This window comes from Mytilus edulis, chromosome 14 (assembly GCF_963676685.1).
Source record: "Mytilus edulis chromosome 14, xbMytEdul2.2, whole genome shotgun sequence".
NCBI lineage: Eukaryota > Metazoa > Mollusca > Bivalvia > Mytilida > Mytilidae > Mytilus > Mytilus edulis.
Genome location: NC_092357.1, coordinates 33,490,063 through 33,512,354, shown reverse-complemented (window position 1 = coordinate 33,512,354; position 22,292 = coordinate 33,490,063). Strand labels below are relative to the sequence as shown.

Genomic DNA, 22,292 nt, shown 5'->3' with positions numbered 1-22,292 from the left:
AATTGATAGATAACTTCCGCCTATATCATGTTTATTATTATACTAAAATTGTCTTTACCATGACAACAACTGAGAACTTCATAAAATATTTGACCTATTTCGAGTATGTGTCATCCTTTTATTTCGTGACTATGCATTCATTTTGAAAAGGGTAAGAACGGGTTTTTTATGTTTGTTTTGTGTCAAACAGTTGAATACAAAGTGGACTTTTTTCAGATTTTACAGTAAAACACAAAATGCTGAACTCTGAAGTAAGACTATGCATACCATTACCGAATGCGTACGCAATTCCTACTGATCAGCCACACCCGTAGCCAGGAAGGGCAGGGGTTCGATGAGTTCGTACAAATCCCCATTCCCTTGAAAACTGATAATCACTGTTAAATTCAACGTTCTTTTTGAATTCTAACTGTTAAAGCTGAGTTTGCGAGTAACTGTAACCCCCATTGGAAATTTCCTGCTACGGGGCCGTTAGGTTATCTTTCAAATTGCAATTGTCAAGGAAATCCTGCATTAAAAGACGGATTATGATAAAGGACAACACCAAAGCAAAATGACAATGAAAATTTAATGTTTAATGCGTAGTTGTACTATGCACTATACAAACGCATACATATCGTCTATAGTGTAGACATATCAAAAGTCAGCATCGTCTTGTTTAGTAAATATTAAATTCAATATGAAAACGGTAATAAATTATTATTTTTAATTTCTTTTTGTATAAAACAATTGAATTCATTACATTCGCCATAACAATCTACTGCGTACTATGGTGTTTTTTTACAAATTAAATTTGGAAACCAAATTGTTTCATTGGGTTGAAATGGGAATGATTTACATACGGGATTATAAAAACTATAGTAAACATATTTACAAGAAATTAAACGAACATGTTATGTCTTCATTATAAGTAAATGTCACTGTTTTAAGATTTAAAAAAGGGTGACAACTACTTAGTTTTATATTGAAATGATTTGAAAAAAGCTGCTAGTCCGTATATTCACTTTTGACGAAAACTTCTTTTTTAGATATGAAGAATTTTGTAGGAAGTCACTTTTTATTGGCAGTGTTGTTATATGGTAATATAGTAATTTGTAGTAGTGTTTTTTTTTCTTTTTCTTTATATATATAAAAGATTTCAGTACTATTTCAACACCGTAAAATTCTGACAGATACACTATACATGTAAAAATAAATGCTAATAGCTGTACTGCTTACATTGTTTTTTAAATTTTTTCACATCAACATTTATGGATTAATAGAAATTTCATACATACCTAAGATAAAAACCCGTCGCTTATTTGGATAAGATATACCTACCCAATGATCCATAGTAAATCAAAGTTAATGGCATATTCTTTTATATATGATTTTAAGTATGTGGAATTATATAATTATATAAATAATTCATTAAAAACATAACATATGTGTCTGTCTCAACTGATTACGTTATAGGTATTACCATTTTGTTCGAAATAATTTTCACATTCGTACTAAACAGACATAAATGACAATGTTTTAACGTCTTATAAATGCTAGCTAATTCATTTTGTCACTTTGATAATAATTTCGACAACTAGAAACGTTTAGAAAGTATAGTATTGTATCCATGATTGAAAACATGAACATTTCAAAAGAATAATAATGTCTTCCCGACAAATGCTAAAAAACATATGTAATGAGACGCTCGACGTGAATATATAGTAACGTCTTCATACCATCTTTTGATTTTTCAGAATCTTTAGTTTTTATACTTGCATACAGAGCATACAGCTTGATCTATAAACATTTCTTCTTACACATGTAATGCAATTTTAATACTGATATCTATGATGAGTTTATAAGATGGTGACAATATACGCTTATAATTATATATTAAAGGTTTTTCGTCGAACTAAACACAGACACCGATTAGTTTGTAATGTCTTATTGATATTTATAAATATGAAACACGCGTTTTCAATATCAAAATATTCTTAAAAGAAAAGAAAAACACTGCATTTCTAATTTCAGTATCCAACATGTCCAAAGGCAATTCACAGTTGGATGAAACTTGTCCTAAATCTGGTAAATATATATATACAAATCATCTGATAAAGTTACCACACACAAGCTGTTATCATCATATTATTATATCTTTTGTGCAAGCATTTGAAATTGTTTGCTACGTTCCAATTACATTTTTTTCACCGTTTGTGATTGGCTAAAGGAAATATAAATATTGCACAATAAGGTATTTAATAAAATCCAAACTTCGCAACACAAAGCTCACCAGTATCTAGTTTAACCCATGTGCTCCTTATAGGCAAGAAGTTGCTTTACTTCAAATGACACACATACAGATACAAACAAATTTCTGTACAAGTCAATATGATTTCATAATCAAAATGAGACCAGAAATGGTTCTTACATAGAACGTTTTGGTCATTTGTTACTCAGATGTCCAATAAGGGTTAACTTAATCATAACATCGTTCGTTAAACCTGTAATAAGATGATATAATATTCAATATAAGGTTCATTTTTGGCAAACAAACCAAAACATAATTTTGGCATCACCGATAAGGCACTAATATACAGCTGTAATATTCGGGTCTAATGCAACATTATGTTTTCGTGAATTAAGAATTATTTTCAGGTGTTCATTTTTTATTATCAGAAATTGAGGCCATAGATTAGAATAGTTCCTTTGTTCAATTTTTATAAATGTCTACACATCAAATTATTTTCAAGGTGTCAACCGTGGTAACGATTTTAAGGTGATATTAATCCTGTTAGTCTTTGTTCAATCTGCCCTTTTCAAAATATTGCGCAGAATTTGTTTTGAAATGAAAAAAATATATATATTTGGCATGAGTAAATGTTTATCCTGTCCAGTACTATAGACAAAATTTCACATTAATTAACATTGCATATAAGAAAATACTATTACTGGAAGTTGAGGGAATATATTTTGAGATCTTTTTTCGTATGCCACTGGATGTGATGTACTACGATTTAGTGGTAATACACCTAAAGAAGACTATTTCTTGTTGAATAAACTGAATGTTTTTTTTTTCTTTAGTAATACTTGCTATTTCAAGCATTACTGTCAAGTTTTGTATATATTGAATAACCAATTCAAGAATTAAAGAAAAGTCTGGTAGTATGTATGAAGACTACAGCGAGCAAAATTTCTTCGAAAAATCCAGATCAAGCCACAATTTTATGATAGAATATAGTTTGACCAATACATTATCAAAATTTTTATATCAAATATTTATCTCATCTGCCTACTAGCAGACACATAAGATACAACAGATGATTTAGGATGATAAACTAATGGGCCTCATTGTCTTTATTATATTTTTTTCTTTTGGTCCATTTATAGATATCATTTTCTTCAAATTGCAATTTTTCATGCCATTAAATATAAAAATTGGGATACATTTGTAACTGTCAATCATTTATGATGGAAATGTTATCATCAATGAATTATTGAAGTGTTCAAGCTGAATGAACTATCCATAAACAGTTTACTGACTCCAAGAATGTTTCAATAAGTCCAGACGTAAAACTTAGATTATTGCAACGTTCCAGAGAGGGACATAAAAAGCTTCCCTTTTGGTAAATAATTTATTGTTACTGCTTCAAATTTATTTCATTACTTATAATTATATATATTAATTAAAACATTAGTGAGTAAAAGTGTTATATAATAGCAGAATATAAGAAAGAAAGAAAAGTCAGAAAAACTCCCCAAAACACTGAGTATAGCTTTCTCTGTTCTCCTAATATGCATAGCAGAGTCCTATTTCAAGGCAATTTTCTCATTAAATGTGTTTTTGAATATTTCATTTTTGTGATATTTCACTTCAACAACATAACATTTTAGAAAACGAGAGTACTAAAAAGGTCAAAGTTGCACGTGCAGCTTCCAATATGAGTCTTTGTTAAATTTGCACTTTAAAAAAAACTTGTGCAGAATTTTATCTTTGTTTCAAATAAAAAATAATACGTGGCATGAATAAAGTTTTATCCTGTCCAGCGGATAAGTCCAATAGTCCAATAATTTGGCACAATTGATCACTTTATAGTAAAAGCATGAAACTTTGCAGATTGTGAGTAATGATGATGATCAACATTTTTGGATATGGAGCCATTTAAAAAAAAATCTAAAATGGCCGCCATGTTTCAAGAGGTTAAGTCCTATATGTTGGTTTTAGTGATTCCTTTATAGTAAAAGCCTAAAACTTTGCACAGTAATAGTTACGATTAAAAAAACATTTTGGTTATGAAGCAAACTAAAAAAAATGCAAAATGGCCGACAAAAACAAAATGGTGGCCAATATTTAAGAGTCGTATTCAATACATTGGTATAATTTATCACTCGATAGTAAAAGCATGAAACTTTGAAAAGTGACAGTTAAAATGCATATAAACATATTCGAATATAAACCCATCCTTGAAGAATCTAAAATGGCTGCCCATTTTAAAATTTTAAAATTGCCACCGATAGTTCCACAGAATCATTCTGACGAAAGAAATCATTTACTGGGGTACAGAAATTTCTTACTGAGTTTCATAAATGGCCGCATTTACAAAATGTTCATTATGTCTATTAATAATATATATGTATACACTGTAGAAATTTTATGCTTTTATTTCAAAGAGGTCAATTAAAACAATATATTAGAATTAGACTCTTGACTTATATGCAGCCATTCAAAATTGCTGGCCATAAAGGATTAAAATAGCTTGAGATTCAAAGGTGTTTATTAGCATCATTACTTACACTGTGCAAAGTTGCATGCTTTACACCTAAGTGGTTGATATATTGGATTTATAGCGTCTTATTTACAATGGTGCAGCTTTTGATTATTTCACATTTTATTAATAGAAAATAAACAAAATGGCTGCAATAAGCATGTTGTTTAACGCCAAACTCGCCAATTATTTGGACAGTGGTGTAAAACATTGTCTCATCAGGCCAAAACAAGCAATCTAAAAAGTACTTAAGGCCCAACGTACTGATCTGAGAATGCATCCAGTACTATTTAGTTGTAGTACGTTTAACATTTGTCATGTGTAATTTTATGGTAACGAATTGAGGGGTGGGGGTGGTAACAAATGAAGCAGTCTGAAATAAGATAACTGGATTCATACATTGAATTTTGACAGAAACGCAAAAAATATTCAATCTCATTATCTGTTTATATTTTAATAATTAGTCATATTTCTGCCATGCAGCATCAAATGTGTAACCTTGGTAAAAATTTAACGCGGACTATGCTTATTTAATCAAACTTGAAAAATATGACATTGGGTATTCTTAAAAAATAAAGAAACATTATAATATTAATGTTGAAGCTATATAGTTTTAAACTGTTGGGAAATTTTGTAATAATGAAATTGTTTCAACTGAAGATCAAAATGTATGATCAATTCTTCAAGCAATTTTACTTCTTTGCAAACGCAGTTGTTTAATTGATGACAACATGTTTTATAGAGCGGCATCCCTTGATCAATATGAACCTAATGGTCGCGTCTTGGGCTTACTTCTTGGGAGTCCAAAGTTGACCAAAATTGATGCTACTTGTTAATGATAATCTCAGAAACAACGTATGACTTATTTATAAGTGTTCAACTCAATGCATATATATGTATCTTTCCATTTTTAATAGGCGAATCGTGCATCAAGAACGAGACAATAATGTTTGTAGACCCTGGATCTGATGTGATAATAAGATGTATATGTTCAACTGAAACTAAAGGTGGAGTGACAGGTCCTGTTATGTCATCCTCAATTAATATGGGAAATTCTGATCACTTTCCATACACAGATGGGTCTGTTTTGAACTTAAAGTTAGACACGGCAAAATACATGGTTGTTGGTAATTCCAACAAAAATGAATGTAATTTAAAAATAGTGAAATTTTCGAGAGAAGAGGACGGCATTTACAAATGTCAGTATCAGATTATGGACAAGATTGCAATACATGTATACACCATTGCTATAAAAAGTAATTATATTTTAAGCTAAACTATTCATATACTATTGATTTGTGCTAATATGTATTGACAACGAATATATTCTATTGAAAGTCACTGTATTAAAGTCTTGTTGCTATGAATAAGTATTACTTGTAATACAGTTTAACCATGTTAACGGGAAACGTCAACCAATATGATAGTTGCATCATTTGTTAACAATATTAATTCAGCACATTTGACCCCTTTCAAACTTTACTCTCTGTTCAATTTATGTTTGGAATCCACTGTTACCAACCCTCATTCAAACCAATACAAAACTATAATTTCGGATATTGCAAGTCATAGACTTTTCAAGCCAGTCCGCATTGGAAACGATGAAAAAGAGAAAAGATCTGTCCTTAATCTTTCCTTTGCCAAAGGTATCGATGGAGTCAACTTAGTCAATATCCTTCATCATAAATTAGTTCAATCGAAAATACCCCTTATTTCAAAGACCAGTCTGTACCAATCATTTCTCATACCTATACCAAACCTATTGCAACTAAAATTTTCAATTACAAACACGTTTTGCAGGATTTCGATATTGACGACTTCAAGTCTAAACCTCCTGATTGCACTAGTGCTAGTTCCCAATTCACATATAATCCGGCTGGCCATGTGTTTAAAACTCATTACATTAACTGCTTGATAAACGAATAAAGTATTTACAATTCACTTGGAAACTCAAAATATACCCTCACGACACTAACCAAAGAGGAAATCCTGGATAATCATAGGTCTGTTCTATGTTCCTTTGGAATTTCAATCAAAGATGAAGAACTGGATCTTCCATCCCTGTATTGGATACCTAAACTACATAAGTGTCCTTACAAACAACGGTATATTGCTGGGTCTTCCAAGTGCTCCACGATACATCTTTCTAAATTATTAACATCTATTTTATCAGCCATCAAAGACGTGCTTCAAAGTTATTGTGAAACTGACTATTCTAGAGGTGGCGTGAATCAGATGTGGATACGTAAAAATTCCAAAGATCTTTTAGAAAACATACAATCTTTCATCTTGTAATGGTATAAAAACCTTTGACGTTTCTACTCTTTACACAAGTATACAAAAGTCCAAACTAAAAGACAAATTGAAAGAGTTGGTATCGATTTGCTACATAAAAAGAATGGCCAACGTAGAAACAAGTATCTTGTCTTAGGGATGGATACATCCTACTTTGTAAAGGATCACTCTGATTCAAACAAAAAATTCTCTGAAACGGATATTATGAAGATGCTTGTTGTCTTGATTTACAACATATTTGTTACGTTCGGAGGACGTGTTTTTCAACAGACTGTCGGCATTCCAATGGGAACAAATTGTGCCCCTCTATTTGCCGACTTGTTTCTTTATTATTATGAGGCTGACTTTATGCAGGAACTTCGTAGGAAGAAAGATAAGAGGTTCGCTTTATCCTTTAACTTGACTTTCCGCTATATAGATGATGTTCTTTCACTAAATAATTCAAAATTTGTGACTATGTGGAACGCATCTATCCACTCGAAGTAGAGATAAAGGAGACTACAGATACAGTTAAGTCGGTCTCATATCTTGACTTACATCTAGAAATTGACAATGAGGGTCGGTTGAAAACAAAACTGAACGACAAAAGAGATGATTTCGGCTTTCAATTGTGAACTTTTCATTTCTTAGTAGCAACATTCCAGCAGTACCTGCATACGGAGTATATATGTGTCAATTGATACGATATTCCCGTGTTTGCATTTCATATTCATATATTCATATATTTCAAATATGGTGAAGTTGAAATCATCCCTTCGTAAATTTTTCCGGACGCCATCACGAGTTGGTTGACAGTTATGGAATAACCGTTTCACAAATGATATCGGATATGTTACTTACGTCGTAACTACAATCCCCTTCCCTTTCATGAATGTGACCTACCGAATTAGAGTATTTACCGGATTTGTTATCACATAAGCAACACGACGGGTGCCACATGTGGATCATGATCTGCTTATCCTTCCGAAGCACCTAATATCACCCCTAGTTTTTGGTGGGGTTCGTGTTGTTTATTCTTTAATTTTTTTATGTTGTGTCATGTATACTATTGCTTGTCTGTTTGTCTTTTTCATTTTTAGCCATGGTGTTGTCAGTTTATTTTCGATTTATGAGTTTATGTAGAACACTATGATTGCGTCAGAGTAAAGTGTGGATACTTGTGTTTAGAAAATTGTTCAAGGGGTACCTGAATTATTGTGCCAAAAAAACCCAATAAAACAATGGAATGCCTATGAATTACAGTAACGTAGCTTAACGATAACCATTCAATTAATTGTTTCTGTAATGGGAAACGGACACTAATGTATGGCTGGAATAAGCATGCTGTTTGGCTCCCAACCTGCCAATTATCTGGACAGTGGTGCAAAACATTGACTCAGCAGGCTAATACAAACCAACAAAAAAAGCCTTAAGGCGCGACGTTCTGATCTGATAATACATCCAGCAACTGGAAGCTAGTTAAAAGCCAAATACAATTGAGAATGAATCATGTATCATAGTCTTAAACATTTTTCACCAAAACTTAAAATTCTGTACTATCAGAAAAAACTTTCAAAAATATTTTACAAACATAAGTTGTATTTTCTTTTTTGAAGAACCTCCATCTAATCTGAGAATAGTGAATCTAACTAATATTACTATTTTGAATTGGAGAGCTGGGGAGTCATTAACACTAGTGTGTCAAGTTCAAACTGGAAGCCCTCCGGAACAACTGCAGTGGAGTCATAATGGAATTATATTGGAAAGTGGAGGACCGGGTCGTCTGAATTATTCCTTCATACCCAGCAAAAAGAACAATGAGCAGTTACTAGCCTGTTTAGCAATCCATCCTTTACTTTTGCCATCACTTAAGAAGGAAGTGATCTTAAATATAACATGTGAGCAATACATGCATGCTTAAGAAAGTTATATTACCGAATTGAACTGAAATATGTTATGCATACAATGTATTTCTATCTTACAAACTAACGAGTATTGATCGTGATGCATTAAAAAAACAAATTAGATGTATTCAAGAAAAACACTAATCAGAAATGGAAAAAAAATGAGTAAAATAGTTTAAATATAGATATGCTAAAAACTACAAATTACAAGATCAAAAGTTCCTGTATGGGGATATCGATCCAAATAGGTTACAGATAGATACTTATCGGATTATGTTTGATCAAGATAACGCAAAAGTAAAGTCCAGCACACAAGGACATCCCTCGAATCAGTAAACCTGACATAGATGACCAATTGACTTCATTTGCACAAACATAATGCTTTAGCTTGCAATTTTGTGTTTTATTTACTGTTGTCTGGATAGATCTTTAGTAAATCACACGTCTCTTTCATTGTAGTTTCTTGTGAACCTATGTTAGCTTTGCGCTTTGTTTTTGAGTTGGTTTTGTTTTTGTTTTTCTGTTTTGTTGTCTTCTGCAAAATAACACAACATTAAACTTTTTACAAAATTTAATGTAGATGCAAACGAAATGCGATCGTGTTATATTTAACCATTGAGATATGTCATGTTTCATCTTACTATATCATGTATATACAGGTGTGCTTTATTTGTAGATAAACCGTTCATAACTATACCGGTTAAATCAAACAAATCTTACATAGAAGGAACCCATGGAATAATTTGCTGTAATGTGGAAAGTAATCCTCCTGTTTTCCTAACTACATGGTTGAATAATAATAGAAAAATTCAAGAAATGAAAAGCAACAACAACTGTTTGAGGTTTACCGCATTCCAACGAAACCATGCCGGAAATTATACATGTTTAGCCGAAAACACACTTGGAAAATCAAACTCGTCATACGAATTGAATATATTATGTAAGTATGTTAATGCGTACGTCCTCGGTATAGATATGATAAAGCTTAAGGGTAATTCCAAATAGAAAAAAATGAACAATATTGACCTGGCTTTACGACTATTTTGACATATACCTTAATAGTATAACAGGAGGCTTCAGGTATAATGTTATAATAAGGAATAATATATTATATGATAGTGTTTTTTTTAATAACATACCAGAAAAAAACCTGAAAGAAATATTTAAACAATAATATATAACCCGTACTAGAAAATCCCACAAAAAGATTGATTAAGAATTATGTGTATGGCAATTCCAACTGTGTCTGATAGTAATACTTTCCAATCAAAAAGCTTATCTTATTCAGTAAACAAAATGGTGAATTATTTCTTTTTAATTCAGCTCGATTCGAGTTAATTAAGAAACATGCTTAAAATCCTCAATCAATTCAGTGTAGATTTATGTATAGAACGTTTGCTTCTTTTGTAATGTTGTTTGATCAAGAATAATAAATAAAATTTGTTTAAAAGTGTTTATTGGTGAGTGGCCAAGATAAAAAAGTTAATAAAAATGCCAAATAATATGGAAAACGAAAAACGGGAATTCCCTTTTTATGGCAAATGCAAAAGGTCAAACACATCAAACACACGTAAAATAACTGTCATAGGTCTGACTAGGACAAGCATTTCCTTGTGTATAATTTGTATTTATTCATAAATAAGAAAATGTTATATTAATGCCAATGAGACAATTTTCAGACTAAAACTTCAGTTGTGTTCGAATAATATAACTGCTGCCAATATAGAACCATAATTTTAATTTATTTATTTAATCAAGTGTAATATGGTTGTGCATAGGAAAATACCGACTACGGAACAATTTGAACACTGTATGAACATATTTTAGTTATTTGCAAGCGAACTGTTTAAATAGTTCTGAATACACCGTTGTTTTTAAGTATGAGAATTAACAAAAAGGCTTCGAATGACTTCATTATGTATTCTCCTGACTTTTATGATCTTTTCAGATAAAAACGACTGTTTCAGATTGAGGATAAGACAAAACGATTTCAATTCTATAAAAGATGTATTTCATTTTTTGCCAAAAGACCAACTAATTGATGGTTCACATTTTTTTTAGATCCGCCAAAAGTAATTGTGAAATATACACTTGAACATGACTATATAAAGTTTGAGTGCAATGCATATGGAGAACCGAAAAACTACACATTCCTACCCTGGGAACATCAGTCAAAATATCATGAACATATACGATACCTCTATGGAAACAGAAGTGGGACACTTTGTGTTCAGAGAACAAGGAATCTACCTCAGAATCAGATTGAAGATAACGGGTATTATATTTGCCGAGTATCAAACGGTATTCCTGTTGCGGGAAGAAACAAAACACAAGAAGGGAAAGTAGATATTATTCTTAAAGGTATGTCATTAATTATGACAATGCTAATAGCCTAATAGTATATGTTTTCTTGTGATGCGAATAAAATTTTCCCTAATTTTATGTTGTTTTTAAGTTTCTGTTAATTACTCTGAATATAACTGTACCTACATCAGATCAATAAAAATATGACACATCAGTATTCTTTTTCGATAAAAAATGTTTGACAGATTTGTTACATAGATATAAGCCTTAAAAAGTAACACCAAGGAGATGTGATATGATTACTGATTAGTAAATAATAACTAGAGACCACATGACTTAACAACATCAAGTTTTCAACGATGAACCAACTCATTTGATATAGGAATCTATAAAAGGTCCTAATATGACCAAAATTTAAACAGTATAAACAGTACCAGTATAAGGGTGCTTATAGTTACTAAATGCTTATTAAAAAAACAATAATTATCACTAATAATATAGACAAATCCAGTTTTCCTCAATTAAATTTTAGTAAGAGCTTAATATTTTGATTTAGTAAAAAAAAGTAATAAACAGTCGGGGAAAAGGTATCACATTGAGCAATTCCGATATAAATAACATGTATGAATATCGATCTTTTTTAAGACCCGAAACCTGGCCAATCTTTCAGTCATCTTAATTATTTTTAGAAATATAATGTTTAGATTTATAGAACATGTAGAATACTCATAGATAAGCTAACAAGAACACTGTTCTTGAATAACAGTTTCACAGATGATATCGGATATGTTCCTTACATTGTATGTCGTACATACAATCCAATCCTTTTTCCACGAACGTGACCTACCGAATAACATTTTTTACCTGGTTTGTAGTAACATAAGCAAACTGACGGGTGCTTGATCTGCTTACCCTTCTGAAACAACTGTTATCGCCCCAGGTTGTTAGTTGGGTTGGTGTTACTTGTTCCATGGTTTTCTATGTTTCTATGCTAACCCTTTAAGAGCACATGGGATCGCCTCTAGTTTTTGGTGGGGTTCGTGTTACTTTAACTAAATGAAATTAAAACTCGTATTACTGTTGCTTATAACTGTCTTTGTATTCTTATATTTCAATTTGCTAATATGTTTTGTCTACGTGCCTTTTTGTGTTTATTGTTACATATGACGTGACTCTTTACCTAAACATCCCGTAACAGTGCTATTGTACCATGATTAATGTTTGTTTATATGTTTGTTAGTTGTCTTGGGATTTGTATCCATCAAATGATTTATGCGCTTTTCAACTAATTTTAATAGTTTATTCTTATATTGTATTGTAACAGCATTGTCTTAGATGAGGGAGAAGGCGCCGCCTCATATGTCTCACCCTGCGACATTTTGGATGTGCCTGTTGCAAGGCAGAAATCTGTAATACGTGGGTGATTTTTTTTTTGGTTACTTTTTGTTATATTATACATGATATTTAATTACTCCTTTATGGTTTTGTACATCATTTTTCTTGTGTGGGACTGTTGCACCACCGTCGCATGTGAACACACAGCAGCAAAAGAATAATTAGAATAGATAAATTAAACCACTCCCTTCTCGCAAAAAAATTAAATTCAGTCTATATTGGTAGGACAAGCAGTTTTAATTTATATTTATTTTTTCTAACAGTGCCACCAGTATTCTTGTTAGAAAACAGGTATATACAATATGGTGCATATGGAAGTGAAGTAAAACTATGGGTAGAAATCTACAGCGATACTAAGGTTCTTTCAAAACACATTAGAAGATATGAGACAAATCAAAATATTGAAGCACATGCACAAGAGAAAAATGTGACAGGTCATGTACTGTCCCATCGGGTGAGAGTTACAGTCCTTGGAATAAGGCTAACTTTCAAAGTATATATGGAGAGGAAAGAGGATTTTAACAACTATACAATCATTGTTTGTAACATAGGAGGATGTACCAACATGACAATAGAAGTACGATCATTTAGTAAGTTATGTCAATATTAACAACTTGTTTATTTCATGAAATCAAAAGATTTAAAAAAAAAAATGTTATATACATAACCGTATAAAATGTAACGCAAATTATACGATAAATCACATGATATAGTTAAAACTTGTATTTTAAAAGCGTGTTTGTGTGTCATCCCGACTCCTCCGCAAGCGGGTATTTTATTTGAAATTCTAAGATTACAACATTTCACTTAAAATTCGTACTTGAATGAGGATCAAAGAACAGTCTTCTAACTTTTAGTATTATAAAAAAAAATACTTGAAATATTCAGTGGCAAAACAATACAACAGTGAAAATAGACATGAACATAATGAAATGGAACGAACATAAAACATAAGTTTTTGCATGACACTAAGGATCCATTACAGACATGTAACATACAAATAGCTCCAGTAAATAATAAGGATAGCCTGAATGTTAAGAGATTTACATGACGTTAGAGTCGCCTCAATTATCTTTCAAACAAAGCAATATGAACACATCGCATCTATCTTAAGACATTTACACTAGTGAGACATAACTCAATGATGCAGTGGTCACAGTACTGAAAGCGACAACATGAACTGATTTTTTTTTTTATCGTAGGTTTAATGTAATGCATTCTTATATCAGATCAGGACGCACTCCGCAACTTAACTAGATTTCATAGACGTAATTAGCTTAAGTTACAAATCAAAAAGTTTTACATATCACAAATTTTACAAATCAAAAATTGAATAGTTCCTCAATATTCCTCACGAAGTCACTATTGATCCATGTCAACGCGTACCTTTTCTTACTCGCACTATACCAGCTAAAATCTCAAAAATACAATAAAGTACAATTTTATTGATTGATGATCTGATGCAATTTGTTTTCAAATCAGAAATATTTAAAGTGTTAATCGTAACTTATAGAACATCAGATGTGAATTTGTGGCACATTAAACATCTGTTTAATAAGAAGATCTGCTAGTTAGTTTATGTATGACGGTTTTTCTTATCTTTTTGAAGCGATAAAGCCAGCACAGGTAAGGGGTTATGCCTAGATTTGCATTCGATATATATATATATATAAAACACAAATGGTTTATTTCTCTTTGACATTACCACTTTAACATGTCCAATGCAATATACATGTATACAATAGTTTGCTTAAATGACATAAAACAGTACATACAAATATGGTTGAATGATATGTTTTATACATTCGTTTAGCGGTAAAGACGTCTCCAGGGAGCTATTATGTGTTCAACCCGATTATTCCTATTATTGCTGTGACTTTTCTAAGTTTCATTGCAGTTAGCTTTGCTTTGAAAATATATTTTCGTAAGTATTTTTATTCGTCGATACAACTGATAAGTTTAATACAGTAACATCAATAAGTAGTTACATGTACTAGTTTGAATAAATTCCTCGCATTTTGTTATATTGTAACCATACGGTTAAGACGGAGAAACCCGTGTAATACTATGTGTATTCCCAATTCATCAGTATAAGTAAACGATGAATAAACAATTGTTGCTCATATGTTCCTTCCATATTGTATAATTGTTGGCAATTAATAAATTAAAGTTTGTTACCATTTTACTAGTTATCACCTGCTGTTTGTGGATAATATCCGACTTTATCTGCTACGTATAAAATTCAACGTAAGAATCACAAATGACAACACATTAAGCTTAAACACACATGTCACAAATTTTCAGGAGCAAGTTCCAATATTTCAGTAGAGTAGAGAGTTTTAAAATACCGAAGCATTAGTGGAAGCTTCTTGTATGTTTCTCTTGGAATAAATTTTTCAATATCAAAAATGACAAATCGTAAAATATTTAAAGTTGTGCTGTAATACTAAGTCAAGTTATCTGTTACATATTTAATTTCTTCTTTATATTTAGTCGAAAGTTATATGTTTTTCCTTTGTATTTCAGGTAAGTGGAAAACGAGTCGTAATTTAAGGTAAGATATGACAATCAAAAATATATTGACTAAGAAGGCAATGAACGAGAATAATAATTACCAGTCCTTGCAAATGTGCATTGAAAAGTTTGAACATATCTCAATCAATGAAGTTACTTCCTTCAATTTCCATCTTAACGGTGCATTTTGTTTACATTGTTTATATTATGTAAATCAAGACAATTTGTTTTCCATACTACAAAATTGTATTTGTATATATGTTCAGATCATTGAATGGCAATATGTACAATATCAATATACAACAATACGCTTCTTCGTTTTATCATGGTTTGAACTTATTTCCCTCATGACATGTGTTATATGTCATTCTCTAATGAACAAAGTATCATTAACAAAATAATACGTTTGAGTAAACTTTTGACAAGAAACATTTTCATCTTACAAATAAGAAAATTAGTTCACAAGTATCAATTTCAAAATTGTGCAGACATGTGGCTATTTTTTGGTTCCAATTCAATCCCATTTCATTCCGCAACATTTGGTATAATCCGCCAACAATGAATACGAATGAAAGAAATTGAATAAAACTGTGAATATCACATGAGTTTATACAACAAGTTCTGCAACATTGAGAACATAATAGAAATGCAAGAATAAATCATTACAAAATATAGAAGATTTTCTTTCTCAATCAAGGTTATGGCTTTTAACAATTAAAATTAACTGTTTACTATTCATTGTATTCTGAAACTAAAAACATTTAGATATACATAATGTATCTTCAATTTTAGCGATGGTTCAGTTGAAGATATCAACGGTAATATTTAATGCTACCTATTTGATACGTCCGAGCTAAGCTATAATCATTAAGTAGTATGATAAGTGTTGCTACTTTGACGTCGAATTAGGATTTTGAACTTTCCTGTGGAATCGTCTGCCTCCTTTTCAATTATGGCATACCCCATATGTATATATTGCATCTGTATTGTAACGTTATAAGCATTGAGATTGTTATGCTACACTAGATATGGTACAATTTGAATTATGTTCTTCGACACATAAAACTAAAAAATCCATAGACAAATACTAACGTTGAGTATGCATTTGGTCACACATTAAAAAAACTTCTCTTTATGCGCATTTATAAAGTTAAACAAAATTGAGGTGTCCCCTACAGCATAAGGATATGTAAATGAAGAAGTGTCTCCACATTTCTAGGATTAATTGATGATGTGGAACTTGGTTCTATTATCAAATGTATTGCACTATTTTGGTATTTTTTTTTACACATTTGGATCAATTCAATAAACATGTTAGGGATATAACATATAATGTACATGACTTTGTATGCTGTACATGTGTTATGTGTGTGTGTATATATGAGAGCCCAGGTGGTCGTGTGGTCTAGCGGGACGGCTGCAGTGCAGGCGATTTGGTGTCACGATATCACAGTAGCATGGGTTCGAATCCCGGCGAGGGAAGAACCAAAAATTTGCGAAAGCAAATTTACAGATCTAACATTGTTGGGTTGATGTTTAGACGAGTTGTATATATATATATATATATATATATATATATATATAAGAGGATGTGGTATGAATGCTAATGAGACAACTCTACATCAAAATCACAGATTATAAAGTAAACCATTATATATCAATGCATAGCCTTCATCGCGGAATTTTGGCATACACCGAACACCACGGTATAAAGGGCTGTACATATGACTAGTGTAAAACCATTGAAATAGGAAATCAATAGTCTAATCTTTATTTTTTTTTAAACACAAAACATATCAGCAAACGACAACCATTGAACAGCAGGATCCTGACAGGTGCAAACAAATGAAGCGGGTTTTAACGTTTTAGCAGGCACCAAATTCATCATAACCTGAAACATCACAACATAGAACATGTAGAAAGACATAATTCAAAATATATAATTATGCTTTTGTTTTAAGTTACACAAAATGTAATGTTCTTCATAAAAAAAAATTACCATGATAGCTATATATTCATTTTTTAATGCTATAATTTGATATCATATCTTATATCAATTTAATAGGAATGCAATGCAACATATGCCGTCATATTGTAATGTGTAGGCTATTTTGACAAACAGTAAGGTGTTCTTGTCTTAAATAACTGCAACTGAAAACTCTTAGACTAATTTCAAGGTTGAGCATTGAAGTATATAATGTTTTTTTACCGCCAATTGTTTATTCAGGGTAATTATACTAATCCATTCATAACAAATGATTTTTTTGATTGATAAATAGGCCCTGCTATAGAGAATCACTTGTACCAATCAGTTGAACATGTGGCATTGGTAAATTTACGCAGACCTAGCCAAGCTGAATTTTCCCCAATGGAAGGTATACCAGATTTTCAGATTTCGAACGATGATAGGAATTTAGGTATCACAAAAGTAAATTATAGGATAATAATTCCTCTAAAAAAATAAAAGAGTAAAATGGATCGAACCAGGAATAAAAATAAACTCCATACATTGTGTATACTAACGTTAATTTACTGATCTTTAAAACAAGAATAGAAAATTCAAGTCAACAATCATACACTTAGCATGCTTAGAGAACTACAAAGAGAGAGATTAGGTGTGAAGGCGGCGTAATCAAACAATGTAATTAAATGCCAACGTGTTATTATCCAAAGGAACACAAATGCGTTGTACAGAAGTCCTAGCTGAAGCTCACAGCTTGATCTGCTAGCAACAAATATATATCTAAGAGTTCATTTCAATTTATTAATGCTGTAAGATTAGAGTATGGTTGCTTCTTATTTCAGTTAACAATATCATAATTTGTTAACGATAAGTCTAATAATGTAATAAAATTAAACAAATAAATGCATGTATATATGACATATATCAATTTTTGCCATACAATTGCAATTAGTATTACAAAAGAGTCCAGTTTGTATCAAATATTTGCAAATCAGTTACATTTCTGTGACAAAAACATGCATTTTAAGACAAATGAATCAGTGAATTGTTACTCCTTATGCAAGCATACTATATCATGTATACTTAAACATGTTAAACAAAACAGCAAAGAACACATATATGATAATGTTATAATACAGAGTTTGCATACTTAGTTCATATCAATGTATATTTGAATACACCAAATTGTTAATTGAATTAATTTTAATACCATATAAAGATCCTCCAGCAAATGATGCCAATACTGCAGAAAACAGAAGAGTTGTATTAGAAGGAGCTCATGCGCTGGTAAGAAGAAAGTGTTTTTATTTCTATATACAAATATGTAGGGCAAGACTTTACATTTATATTTTCAAACACAATTCCTGCGAGTCACTATCATATAAATTCATATTACTTCAAACACTTGCATTAAGTTGCTTCATAATAAGTACAATACATTTTATATGTACACATATGGTGTATTATTCAAGTCAGCATTCAATGGTATTCAGTAGGGTGATGATACAAATACAAGAAACAACTATTCGTATATCATTTTCCGTATAACTGAACTAGTTCTAAAAGCAGTTAAAAAAACAATTTGTCGTTTCACATGTTTCAATAGACTAATTACTAAACTTTGATACACATTTAATTTCGTTATATTTTTAAATCTGTGCCTTAATTCTTGAAAAAATATATAAAAATAACCGTTCATCTTGTTCGCCTGTACCGGGTTAGGCAACCTGGACTATGAATTGTTCGCTGTAGTTTGCCTTCGTTTATGTAAATGTGTAAAATACATTGTGTGTTGGTGATTAACATTGTAAGTTGTACTTCACGATATATAAGTCGATTCATGTTCATGCCTATTATGGGAAATTCTTGAACAAAGATTTCTGGAATTAATGTATCTATTGAACCTGTATATAGATCATAACAACTCTTAAATATACCTTGACACATATCATTCTCTACGGGTTTTTCGCAAGCCTTAAACTGTTAAAAAATGCGGCCTCTAGTAACAAAAGCATTATGAGAGGGTTGACATAGCAATATAATATTCACTACCGGCGCAAGTCGTTCTCAATCTATAAGATTTGCAATCAATATTCAAATGTCTTAAATTAATGAACACCATTGAAATATATGAAACTCTTTTCCGATAATTAACAACAAGTTAAAACATGTAAAACTATTTGAAAAATAAACGCCACTCTTCTATCTAAAGTGAATATGAAGCACATTACCAACAACAAAGTCTATAAAGGATATACGGACCTCGACAGTCGACGGCAAAGTGTCTTGAAGACTTTTTTTGTTATTTTATGTGTTTAAGGGCAACTTAACCCTTCAATTGAAAATGTGACCTCTATTACAAACTGTTTGAGCATTTTGCCATTTGATTAGAGACTTTCCGTATTGAATATTCTCGGAGTTCAGCATTTAGTGATTTTTCTTTTTTAGATACATGTGTATAAATGCGTTCGTTTTTTGTTTGTGTTTTGAATAAATACACTGTATTTTATTTCGTCCGTTGTAAACATCGTTAACATTCATCATAAGAGGTCAAACAACGAACAAGAACATTTGTTTAAACCCGTTAAAACTTATTCAAATTTGTGTATGCATTTGAAAGTCAGAGATAGGTAAGTGAGGAGCAATGTGGCCAAAAAATACTAATTTCTTAATCAAATTAAATTATATCTATATAAAGATGTACATTTATATACTCAATGTATTTAATAGTCATAGCTTTAATCACAAAAAGTTTTTAAAAAAAACTGTATCACTTTTCACTAGAAAAATGTGAAAACTGGAGTAAAATCAACCTGGTAAAAAACATATCATGTCAAGCCTTTTTCCATTTGACACAGCTTTTTAAGATTGAACAAAGATGTTAATCAAAGTGTTGGGGATTTAGTGCATACACACAGGTTTGACATAACCATAATCTATATGTGTCTGTCTGAAGTTATTACTACTTTAATTCAGTAGTTAGATGTATCGATTGTGCTAATGCGGCTTAAAGCAACCAACAATCAATCAATCAGTAGTTATCGATCGTAACCGTGTTTTTAAGTTGTGGTATGTTTTCTGATAAAGCATACATCAAACGGACGTAGGTGTTTTCTTCATTTTAATTGTTTCACATAATGCCGGGTTCTTAACAACATTAAATATTATACGATTTTTGTTCATTATTGAAGCTATACGTTGACTACATAAACGTCCTTCATTCCCTGATGGTGAGTTGTATTATTGTCAATCCTATATGTCTCATCACAGGAATAGCCTCGCTGTTCTCGTGGTTGTGTGGTCGAAGGAAGATTGGCGTCAGTTCTATATTCAGTTTGTTCCAATGCTAATATTTGTAAAGTAAAAATGAATCCTTAGTTAAATATACAGCAGTAATCTGCTGAAAAATGACCAGCGAAAAACAATCACACAGGAAAACCAATGGTCCAAATAATGTAAAACACGAAGAACGAGAAACCACATATCTTATTTAAAGTTGATTGATTGTTATATGAACAGTTAATATGCAGAATGATACAAGCATATTTTCCACTTGATTACCGAAAACTATTACTACAAACAAAGTTTTCACATAGTCAAATTTATAATGTCAATTTGCTCACTGCTTTATACTAAAATGCTATCAGTTTTCGGAAAATTGTGTTTGTGTATTAAGTGTATAAATAAAAGCAAAGTATGTAAATGTAAACGCATAAGCATCTTACTGTGTTCTCTCTATCTAATTTAACCTTTTATTAAACATGCATGTCATCATAATTTAGTATCTTATTTTAGGATATCGTACTGCATGTGTTTATCCTTGGCTATTGTCTATGTATTCATATTGTATGTTTCTCTTTAATGTTTTTTTTTTTTTTTTTTATAAAATAAATCTTTTATTTCACATTTCTCTGCTGTTTATAACTTACTCGACTCACAGCATTCAGTCGGGTGTTCCTGTAAATTAGTTACGGTTTAACCAGGGAGATTATACAGTATAATTGTATCTATTAAATATGATTAGTTATACAGTATTAATATATAAATACATTGATTTTGACAATGTGTTTTTTTACAGTTTCGTCACATTACGTAATTATTATATATCTTGTAAAACAAAATGCACTACTCTATTAAGTATGAAGCCAGAACACTAACACGGTGTATTACAATATTAAAACCCCATTACCATGCAATTATTTACTATATAATATAGGTTCCCATTATTGTAAAAGGTCAACAGTGATCTATTGGTCTACGACATTTTGTAATCTTGTAGAGAGTTTTATCATTGACAATCATTCCACATTTTAGTGGGATTAGCCAAAACAAAAACAAAATTGTCATGTATACAATCAAAAACCATCCGTTTAATCGTTACAATTATCATATTGTGTATTTCAGTCCAATGAATCAAACCTTCATTATGTTGAGGTAGTGTTCGAAACAAAGCACAATACAGAAGAAACCGTTATACATGGATTGGAAGAGAGATCAATTTATTCGGATATAGATCATTTAGCGAAGGCAGTAGCTTTACCCTCCAGCAGTGAAAGTGAAAGTGAAGATGATTTTGTCTATGTTGAGGGCATTCAAAACTTTTCGAGGAAGACGAACGTTAAACAATGAAAAGAAATTAAACTAGATAATATATTTGATAATTTCAATGATTTTTTTTTCAGCATTTTAGTGTCTCTTTATAGTTATATTCTATCTACTTGATACTTTAAAGTGAACAAGAGTATACATTTAATTAAAGCAAAATCAGCATTCATTTGTGATAGTTGTGATAGAAATAAAGAGGTGAAACAAACGTTTCGTTAAAAATTTTTATATGTCATGTTTAAGCGCATGCAGTCATTGTTGTTCCGTTAAAAAAATCACTTTAAAATACTAGGAGGTGCGTTTGACTCCGATCCTAATTGACTAAGACTGCCTGTTATCCTGACAAATGTTGGCCGTCATCTACGGGCACTCTGGTTATCTCCAGCAACCAAATCGTGGAAACCCTGAAATAACAGGACACGCACAAAGTGACGTCAGACACAATTAATCAAAGTGACCGAGTCATTGTCAAAAATTGATATGCAATGTAAATATACATGTTCGAAGGTATGCCCTTCCATTAACTGAAATGTTATTTAAAAAAAGTGAGGATAAAACGTATGTACGAGAGAACATTTGGAAATTCTA

General features: G+C 31.2%; 1 protein-coding gene across 4 annotated transcripts; it reads left to right on the top strand.

The window, feature by feature from the left end:
* On the top strand, positions 1–21,912 carry LOC139502549 (myelin-associated glycoprotein-like). 4 transcript variants are annotated; one of them, XM_071292044.1, is made up of 14 exons: positions 1–151; positions 1,029–1,079; positions 2,014–2,067; positions 5,663–6,001; positions 8,636–8,917; positions 9,600–9,863; positions 10,985–11,284; positions 12,886–13,212; positions 14,436–14,546; positions 15,149–15,176; positions 15,929–15,954; positions 17,416–17,511; positions 18,319–18,386; positions 21,504–21,912. In XM_071292044.1, the coding sequence occupies exons 2-14, from the start codon at positions 1,031–1,033 to the stop codon at positions 21,726–21,728; spliced, it is 2,169 nt and encodes a 722-aa protein (XP_071148145.1). In that variant the 5' UTR covers positions 1–151; positions 1,029–1,030; the 3' UTR covers positions 21,729–21,912. The 4 variants fall into 4 exon arrangements, 3 of the variants coding, with proteins under 3 accessions (XP_071148145.1, XP_071148144.1, XP_071148146.1); XM_071292043.1 differs by having other exon boundaries at positions 17,416–17,553; XR_011658880.1 differs by lacking the exon at positions 15,929–15,954.
* Positions 21,913–22,292: the final 380 nt, after the last annotated feature.

Coding starts and splice junctions, on each gene's coding strand:
- LOC139502549 (XM_071292043.1), top strand. CDS start 1,031: ATGAAGAATTTTGTAGGAAGTCACTTTTTATTGGCAGTGTTGTTATAT. Junction 1,080..2,013: donor ATTGGCAGTGTTGTTATATG/GTAATATAGTAA, acceptor TTCTAATTTCAG/TATCCAACATGTCCAAAGGC. Junction 8,918..9,599: donor AGTGATCTTAAATATAACAT/GTGAGCAATACA, acceptor CTTTATTTGTAG/ATAAACCGTTCATAACTATA.